General features: G+C 43.1%; 1 protein-coding gene across 1 annotated transcript; it reads right to left on the reverse strand.

Moving 5' to 3' along the window:
* Nucleotides 1–205: 205 nt before the first annotated feature.
* On the reverse strand, nucleotides 206–7,785 carry LOC129061487 (zinc finger protein 709-like). Its single transcript, XM_054562151.1, is given in 6 exon segments — nucleotides 206–265; nucleotides 268–695; nucleotides 777–1,942; nucleotides 2,298–2,358; nucleotides 2,561–2,687; nucleotides 7,707–7,785. Coding segments are annotated over 6 exon segments (1,872 nt in total). The 5' UTR covers nucleotides 7,737–7,785.
* Nucleotides 7,786–10,344: the final 2,559 nt, after the last annotated feature.

A 10,344-nucleotide genomic window follows, 5' to 3' on the forward strand; every position in this document is an offset into this window, starting at 1 on the left:
ATGCTAAATTAGGATTATTATGCAAAATGATACCCTCTCCCTACAGGTCACCTCGTACAACCAAATTAATACTTAGATGACTGCCTTTACATAGTCACACCTCTTTTTGATGTTTCCACTGGGGAAAAACATTGGACTTGTAAAGATACCTCTCTGCTCCTAGAATAAAATCAGGATGGGCCAGTATAGTGCACATTCACTGTGTTCAGTAACTTGTGTGTAAAATGAAGGTTTTCCCACATTTCTTACATTTATAGAGTTTATCCCTCCACTGTGATTTCTTTTGTGTCTTTGGAAAACTTGTAAAGAAAGGAAAGCTTTACCTCATTGCTAACATTCATGGGGTTTCCTTCACGTGTGAGTCCTTTCATGTTTTCGAAGATAATTAAGACAACTAAACCCTTTTCCACATGTTTTACATTCATAGGGTTTCTCTCCAGTGTGAGTTCTTTCATGCGTTTTTAAGGAAGTATGATCAGTATAACTTTTATCACATTGCTTACATTCATAGGGTTTCTCTCCTGTGTGAGTCCTTTTGTGTTTTCGAAGATAATCGGGACAACTAAACTCTTTTCCACATGTTTTACATTTGTAGGGTTTCTCTCCAGTGTGAGTTCTTTCATGTGTTTTTAAGGAAATGTGATTTTTGTATCTTTTTCCACATTCCTTACATTCATAGGGTTTCTCTCCTGTGTAAATCCATTCGTATGATTCTAAGGTAGTGTAATATCTGGCTTTATTACATCCTCTATATTCATAAGGTTTTTCTTCAGTGTGACTTCTTTCATGTTTCCGAAGGTAACTGGGACTACTGAATGCTTTACTACATGTTTTACATTCATAGGGTCTTTCTCCGGTGTGACTCCTCTCATGTGCTTTTAAAGAAGTGTAATCGCTGTAACCTTTCCCACATTCCTTACATTCATAGGGCTTCTCTCCTGTGTGAGTCCTTGTATGTCTTCGAAGATAACTAAGACAACTGAATTCTTTTCCACATGTTTTACATTTATAGGGTTTCTCTCCAGTGTGACTTCTTTCGTGTGTTTGTAAAGAATTGTAATACCTAAAGGCTGTTCCACATTTCTTACATTCATAGGGTTTCTCTCCTGTGTGAGTTCTTTTGTGTGTTTTCAAGGCAGTAGGGCCACTGTAAGCTTTACCACATCCTTCACATTCATAGAGTTTCTCTCCTGTGTGACTCACTTTGTGTGCTTTTAAGGAGTCGTAGTATTTGAAGGCTTTGCCACATTGCTTACATTCATAGGGTTTCCTTCCCGTATGCATCCTTTCATGTTTTTGAAGATATTTGAGACAAGTGAATGCTTTTCCACATGCTTTACATTTATAGGGTTTCTCTCCAGAATGACTTCTTTCATGTGTTTGTAAAGAACTGCGATGTCTGTAGGCTTTGCCGCATTGTTTACATTCATAGAGTTTCTTTTCAGTGTGACTCCTTTCACATATTTTAAATGAACTGGGAGAAATGGATGCTTTCTCATTTTCCTTGCATTTATGAGGTCCATCTCCAGGGTGAGTGATCACATGTGCTGGAAGGATTGAGAGATCACTAAATGCTATCCCACGTGTCTTATACTTAAAAAATTTTTCTCTGGTTTCATCCACTTGAACATAACTGGAACTGAAGGCTTCATCACATATGTTATGTTCATAAGGTTTCTCTCCATTGTGATTTTCTTCATGTTTTTCAGTACACTGCAGACAACAGTTGAATGGCTTCCCTCCATATGGCTTGTGTCCAGTGTGACATCTGATGTTCCCATGATGAGACGACTGCTGTGTGAAGACTTTCCCATACACGCTGTATTCACGTGGTTTTCTTCCAAGAGCTTTCTTGTTCATATTGAGATTTGGAATAAGGCTGAAGTTGTCTTCACACTGACTACCCTTTTTCCCATCACAGATTCTCTCTACCACATGACTCCTGGGAAAAAAAAGAAGCATGTTATTTGTGATTTATTTATGATTTTATATTTATTAGAATATTTGAACTAAATTTCTATGATTTACAGTAAAAAAAGGCAGGTTTTCTGCCTTGTCTGAATGGCTTGAAGTGGAATATACTGAATACTCTGCAAGAGAACTTTAGCCTTGCTATTATCAAAACAGTGGTATTCATACATAGGGTTTATTAACACTGTTTTTCATTAGAACTTGTTTTCAAACACCAAATGCCTTTGTCGTATATAAAAAGGTAATTTGGTGGAAATTTTCTGAGTAGCTGGAGCACAACAGGTTTCTCATGTTAGATGCTGCTTTCTATTGTGAGTGTGACTCACCTGAGTTTTCTCCCCTGGTGTCTGTACTGATCTTCAATGTCATGATCTTTCCATTTCTTTCCTAAAATACAGACCCAGAAAATTTTTTCCAAAGTAGTAGAAATTATAGAATAGTTATCAGTTTATAGTTCTATGATGAGCTGTGACCATGCTCAATTTATTTACCAATATCCTCACTTCCCATATTACACACATTAGAATTTTAATGGGCAAGAAACACCTGTCCCCTAATTAACAAGGTAAAAATGAGTCGTCATGCTTACCTATGGAGGCCAGGTTCCTGAAAGTGTCCCACATCACATCTCTGTAGAGCTGCTTCTGTGCAGGATTCAGTAAGGCCCACTCTTCCAGGCTGAAGTTTACAGCCACATCCTCAAAGGCCACCAAGTCCTGAAAACAGTCCGGATATGTGCAGAGCAGAATGTGTGAGACTCGCACTCGCAGCACTGGGCCCCTAGACCCCGTTTACAGAAAGCCCGCATATGATTCTGTTGTCTCCAAATATTTATCCAATGACTTCATTAAATAAAACTTACTTTCTGTTCACATTTACTTCCTTATAAATTTAACCTCATCAAAACACATGAAAATTAATACATTTTTAAGCGATCACATTGCATCTTATTTTTCTCTATGGCAGGGTTCAGAGCATGATGGGAAATGACAAATGTTATTCAAATAAAACAAATATTATCATTTTAAGACTTTCACCCCTGAGGGCTTCTGGTCAAGATGGTGAGGTAGGTAAATGCTGTACTTGCATCCTCCCACAATCACATCAAAATTACCACTATTCAGCAGAACAACCATCATTGGGATCCACCTGCAATCTGCTGAACAGAAGTCCTATGACTAAAGATATAAAAAATGAGCCACATCGAGACTGGTACAGGGTGGGAATGCGCAATGAGCTGTTCCCATACCCACCTGTGGTGGTTAAAAATCAGGAGGGCTATCTCAGCTGCAGAAGTCCCCACTGAGGAGAGAGGGCTGATTGTGAAAGCCAATAGGATTGTGGCTGAGGAAGACATAGGGCTCCTGGAGTCCCAGGCGCTCCTCTTAAAGGGCCCATGCATAGAGTTACTCAACTTCATTTGCTCTGAGCTCCAGTTGTTGGGGCAGCAGCTCAAAATGCAACAGGGACATACGGGGAGGCAATGAATTGTCCGGATTTGAGGTATGCTGGCGGGGCAGCTTTCTTCAAGACAGAAGTGCTGGCAGATGCTTTTGTTCCTTTGCTGACAATTGCCCCCATAGAGCCTGCAGTTGGCCATTCCTGGGTCTCCATCAACCTGGCTAACACTGTGGGCCCACCCTGGTGATTCCCTGAGACCTCGTCCCACCCAGCTGTTTAAGAAGTGACCACTAGAGGGGCCCACCTCTTGCACAGGGCTGTGGTCTCAATTTCCCATCTTTACCACTAGGGTATGTCAGGGCCAACCCAGGTTCTGCCACAGCTTCACTCTAACACACAGACAAATCCCTGCAAAACACTGACCCAGGACCACTTTACGGAGGGTCCCGATCCCACATTCCTTCTCCTGAATACCTAGAAATTCTCAAAACTGCCCAATCTGTCAGCTGCACACAGCACTGAGGTGTGGCAGGCACAGCAATACCACCCGGGGCAGCTCCCCAGTCCCCAGCAGCCACAGTGCAGGCCACTATCAGGCAGTGGAGCAGATGAGCAAGTCAGAGCAAGAGAAGACAGTCCAGGGGTGTGCCCAAGTCAGGACACGCTGCTCGTGGAACCAACTGTCACAGTCACCTGTTGAGGGATAATCTAACACTGAGACTGACACTGGTGTGGCTGAGAGGGTAGGAAAAGGCTTAGATCTCATGTAACAGAGGTCTCTGAGAGGGTGGGGCAAGCTACTCAAGCAGCTCTGAAATGTCTTGAGAGAGTTAAAAAAAAAAATGGCCTGGGTTTTTATTGTGGTAACTTGGTATTACAGAAAAAAAATACTCAGTGATGCTTGTCAAAAATGGTAAGGCAGATTTTCTTCAGAACCACTGCGACAGGTATAGAGACCACTGTGGTGGGCTTTTACACTGGAGAAAAACGAGCTTGGCCTCCACTCCGAGAACAGCATAGGCAAGTGGGACTTCACGGCCGGAGAGCAGGGTAGGGGTCAGTGAATGGGAAAGTACTTAGAGAAGAATCAGATGTTAGGGGGTTCTCGCTAAACAGACCAAACAGGGTTCTTACTGCAGACAGGCCAGGGCAATCCAACACCACCTGGTGGGGGACGAGGAGCAACCTGCTCAGATATGGAGGGCGGTCAGATACAAGGGTGGAGGATTCCGGATCATCCAACCGGGTTTTGCAAGGAAGGGCAAAGCTAGGCCTGGGAGAAGGTTCAGGACCCTGTCACAGTTCGGTCAAGCAAAGGATCCTGGTCAGGGGCGGGGCCAGGGCAAGAGTTCTGCTCACAGACGGGCTTGTGTGATTGGAATCCGCAGCCAGTGCCGGAGGAGGGAGCCCCGGACCTTCTCATCAGCCTGTCCAGGTGCGGACACAGGGAAGGGGGAGGGGTGGCCTAAGCTGCCAGCAAACACCAAACAGTGGGAGTCTGGCTGCTCAACACAAGGACAAATATGGGTAAAAAAATAGGCATTTGCAATGGCTTGTTTTTGTGTAAGTAAACACCAAGAGAAGGCTCCAGAAATAATAAAAACTGTATTTGGGGGTGGCTGGAGTAACATTACTGGAGGGACCAGGATCGGTGGGCAGTGGGTCTTCTTAAGTTAGACTTTTCTATCTTACAGGTTTATTTAAAATAAACAGAAGTTTATATACACCTCGTTTTACTGTCTACTAACCCATCCTTAAATTTAACTTTTTTTAACATAGGAAACCATTCTAAGATTTAATTCCTTTAAACAATAATGGTTACGAAAGTATAAACCATACAAAATTAAAATTTACAAATCTCTTGTTAACTAAAAGCACACGTTACAGTCATCCTCCTTTGCCCCTCCCCTGTTTCTCACATGGAGGTATTTTCAGGAATGAACAGCATATTATGATGCGATGGCTTTTTGGGTTTACCTGTTTATATACAGCAGGATTTTCAAAGGTTTACATAAGCGTTAAGTAATTTGCTTCATGGCACTTAAAATAGAAATTCAATTTCTTGTGCCTTTTATATTGCGGTGTTCTCCAGGAATACCCAGGCACAAACACTGAGGTACAAATGAAAAATTGACCTGAGAGTTTAAATACTCATCTCATATCTTCAGGTTCTCTTGCCGAAAAGAAACAAAATTCTGTTTAGTTTCAGTATGTACTTGTCTTGCCAACATCCTTCTCTTAATCCATGTTCATTTTTGAGCACCAGAAATTAAAAACGTTATTTCTCACACAGGGAATAAAAGTACAAAGTTCTCAGGGAACTAGAACCAAAGAGCCGCACTATTCAGTGGATAAAGAATCCAAAGGAAAGTAACACAGTATTGGAATCAGCTCAGATGAGCAGCCCGCTTCCCACAGGACAGAAGGAAAGCCCCTTTCAGAAGGTTTCGCATTCTAGACCCTCCAGGTTGAGACAGGACCCCTGCAGTGGGACAGTCCCTGGGGACAAAGGGGGAGGGACCCCTGAGCAGCCTCAGGAGTGAACTCTGGGAGCTCCGACATCCTCCTCTCCCCTCCCCAGGGAATAATGGACACGCTCCCTCTCTCAGGTTTCACCTCACAGTGAGGAAAAGCTCACCTGGATTCAGTCTAAGGTTCTGAGCCAAATGAACTCCAAATTCACAGGCCCTAACCCAGGACACAGGCTCCTGACTTTCTCAATGCCCGCGAATTACAGAGAGCACCTGCCCTGTGGCTGCAAAACTCCAACCTAGGCCTGGAAACAGTCCTCGGGGAACCACAACTAAAACCTCAGGAGTGTTCCCTCCCTTCCCCCCACCTGCACCTGCATCCCAGGTTCTCTCAGTGGACAGGCTCCTTCCAGGCGGGTGTGAGCAGGAAGGACCCCTAGAGGGGAGGCTCTACAGGAAGAACCGGGCCTTCTTGAAGTACTTCCCTCGGCAGGCTTAGGGGGCTGGAGCTGTCACTTGACCTCAGGCCTCTGCTCTCAATCACGCTGCTTTGGACAACGTGGATATTTTAATTGATATAAAGCCCAATATTTGAAGAATCCTGCAAATTCATACAACCCCAATGTTTATGTGTAAAAGTAAGAAGAAAACTGTAAGCCATATTTCCAGTTCAACAAGAAAATCCACAAATATTTACTACTTTCAGAAAATACTATTATTTCCACGACAAGAAAACAGTTTTTAAACAGTTAAGCATTCTACACCACTTCTGATGTTTAAGTCTAAGCCTTGGAATTCCACTTGAAATCACCCCCAAAACTCCCAAACAAAAAGATGAAGACTTTAGAATACTACTACTCCTGCTCAGAGGAGAAAAATGAGAAACAATAAATTTAAACACATTCGATGTAATACTGGGACATTTTGGGTTTTCTTTTTTTCTCCTGAAATTTACCTCATGCCTCTTTGAAAATACTATTTTATATCACCTTTCAAGAGCTATTGATTAAATACATTTTACATTTACTGAAAAACCGAGACCAAAAACAAGGTCAGTCAGCCTTTTTAAGGTGACAGACCCAGGGAGGGGCAGTGCTGGCAGGAGAGGTCACCCAGGAAAGTTTCCCAAGAGGAGCCTCCCGGCGAAGGACTTCCCAGAGGATGTGTGAGTCCAGGAAAGGTCCTGGGGGAGAGGAAGGAGGATTTCACACAGCGTATTCCAGGTGGTTATCGTCTCAGCTTCACTCTCATGTAAAACAACTAGACACAAAAATTAAATCTAGAAAGTGAGCCATGTGGAGAAATGATAATCCAAATGCATCTGTTGGAAATGCACGCTGGATTCTGTAAATCGGAGACCAAAGGAGGCACCTGAGGAGGCGGACAGAAACATGAACACTTACGGATTTATTGCCGGCCCCTTCCAGGGGCTAGGCTGGAGGGAAAGGGTCGTGGATTTGAGACCCCGCTTCCCAAACATTTCGAAAACTTCAGGAGAAGAAAGAAAAGACCGAGGACCACCGACCACAGGTCCTCCCATGCATGAAACCCCGGAGATCGAGTCACAATTATCCCGGAGGACCGTCGCCGTGATCACCGAACATTCTGGGGAGTCGCGGGGCTGCTTCCCAGGCAGGGTCCGGGGCCGAAGTCGCCGCGCAGTGAGCGGACGGGACGTGAGGTTCCCGGCTGCCAGCCCAGCCCTCATTAACGAGAGCCAGTGGGGACTGAGACCCCAGCAGAACCCCCGCCGAACTCGGGTCGGCAGACTCCCAGCTGGACGGCGTGGCAGCCGGGTCTCTCCACTGCTTGTTGCAACCAGCCCCTCCTCCCGTTTGAGGACATCCGGCCGCTCACACTCACCCTTTCTGGGCTTCTCCGGTCCCCTAGCATTTTCCCCACCGTTCCCAGGGCCAGTACAGGTCACGCCGGTACAGAGACACTTCAGACGTTTAAGCACAGAAGTGACGCAATCGCGGCCAGGTGTCTCCAAGCAGTTTGCTGACTGTGGTCCCACCCACCTACTCTGCTGTGACCCTGATTGGACAGTTTTGCCTTCCTTAATCCTGAGTGACAGTGGGGGGGTACAGGTCAGTGGCTCAGCAAAACCACCTTCTCTATTCGGTGGCGGGACCTGTCCCGTCCAAAGTCGTTTACTTTTTAAATTTATTTTTTTATTGTATTTTTTCCATTACCATTCCCCCTCCCCCCATGCCCTCTTCCACCTCCCGCACCCCGCAGTCACCACACTTGTCCCTGTCCATGAGTTCTCTTTCTTTTATTTTGTGCTGGATCCCTCCACCCTTCAAGGCCCCGCAGAGTTGTCTGCATGCTCTATGAGTCTGTCTCTATTTACATGTTAATTCAGCTTGTTCATTATATTCCACGAGTGAAATCATATGGTAACTGTCTTCCTCTGTCTGCAAAGCTGCTTACTTTTATCAACACTTTGTCCTGGTCCTAGAGGGACACTGGCATCTTTCTGCTTCTCTTTGTGAATGTGGGGACACAGGTGTGCGAAGGGAATATCAGATTCAATTTCCAGATAGAAAGACCCCCTTGTCCTGAGCAAGAAGAGCCCATCCAGGCCAGGCCAGACTGGGACCAGGGTGTCTGATATAATTCTGGGTTAGGGATTGGGATAAGATGCAAGGCCATTCATCAAACTGTCAACCTTGTTTTAAACCCATTTAGAAATGACCTCACCAGGTCATTATGTATTATCTGGTGTATTATACTGATACACCAAGGTTGCAGCTTCCCTCCCCAGTCAGGGCACATACAATTTATGTAATTTATGATTACATAAATAAGTGGAACAAAAAAATCAATGTTTTTCTCTCTCCTCTCCTCCTTCCTCTCTCTCTGTAAAATCAATAAAACATATCCTTGGATGAGGATTTAAAAAAGAAATGTGAAGCATATTATTTTTAATTTCTTTATTAGTGATTTTATATTAATTAGAGTATTTGAACTACATTTTATGTTTTATAGCAAAGTGTAGGTTTTCTGTCTTATCCAAACTGAATGCACTGCAAGACTTCACCCTTTCTGTTACCAAAACAGTGATACTCATTGCAGGGTATAATAATAGTGTTTCCATATGAACTATTTTATAAACACTGAACATACATGTGTTGTTTTTTTTAAAGATTTATTTATTTATTTTTAGAGAAGGAAGGGAGAAAGAAAGGGAGAGAAACATCGGCGTGTTGTTGCCTCTCACACACCCCCTCCTGGGGACCTGGCCCACAACCCAGTCGTGGGTCCTACCTGGGAACTGAACCTGCAACCCTTCAGTTCACGAACCAGCACTCAATCCACTGCGCCACAGCAGCCAGGGCTGAACATATATGTCTTATATGAGAGTAATTTGATGAAACTTTTCTCAGAAGTAATACATTTGAAGCATGTATTGTTTTGATTGCTTATTTAAAAAATTTTGTTGCACATCAGGTTTCTCACGTGAGACAATGCTTTCTATTGTGAGTGTGACTCACTTTATTTTTTTCCACTTATTTTTGAACTGATCTCCAATATCATGATTTTCCCATTATTTACCTAAAATGCCAACCCAGAACAATGATTTCAAAATTTTAGAAATTCTGGAAATATCATTAGTTTCTAGTTCTATGATGAGCTGTGACTATGCCCAGTTTATTTACCAATGTCCTCTTTTCCTATATTACACACGTTAGAACAACTCTGATGGGTAAGAAACACTGACTTCTAATTAACAAGGAGAAGATTTGTTGTCATCCTTACCTATTAAGGCCAGATTCCTGAAGGTTTCCCATATCACACTTCTGTAGAGTTTCTTCTGTGGAGGATCTAATATAGCCCACTCTTCCATGGTAAAGTTCACAGCCACATCCTCAAAGGCCACCAAGTCCTAAAAACCCCAAATATGTGATTTGTAAGACTGACAGCACTGGACATCTATCTATACTCAATTTACATGAAGGTTACATATGATTTCTCTATTTCCAAATATCTATTCTATAATCATCAGAAATTTACTCCCCTTCCACACTCTTTATAAATGTAGCAACATCATAAACACATGGAAATTATCAACAAATTTTTACTATGATAACATTCCATTCTATTTTACTATTGTAGGGTTCAGAACATGTTGGAAAATAACAAACAGAAAAGTGGACAAAAAAGTTGTGGTGTGTATATATGATGGAATATTACTCGGCCATAAAAAAAAGGAATGAAACCTTACCCTTTGTGACTGTATGAATGGACCGAGAGGGTACTACGCTAAGTGAAATAAGTCAGACAGAGAAAGAGAAATGCCATACATTTCACTTATATCTGGAATCTAAAGAGGAAAGCACACAAACAAAATAGAAACAAAACCATAGATGCAGAAAACAGACTGATGGTTGCCAGAAATGATGGGGGCGAGGGGGCTGGGTGAAAAAGGTGAAGTACAAATTAATAGTTACAAAATAGTCATGAAGATGTAAAGTGGAGCATAGGCAATATAGTC

The sequence above is a fragment of the Pteronotus mesoamericanus genome, unplaced genomic scaffold, assembly GCF_021234165.1.
Source record: "Pteronotus mesoamericanus isolate MK-2021 breed Mesoamerican mustached bat unplaced genomic scaffold, CSHL_Meso_final scaffold_636, whole genome shotgun sequence".
Taxonomy (NCBI): domain Eukaryota; kingdom Metazoa; phylum Chordata; class Mammalia; order Chiroptera; family Mormoopidae; genus Pteronotus; species Pteronotus mesoamericanus.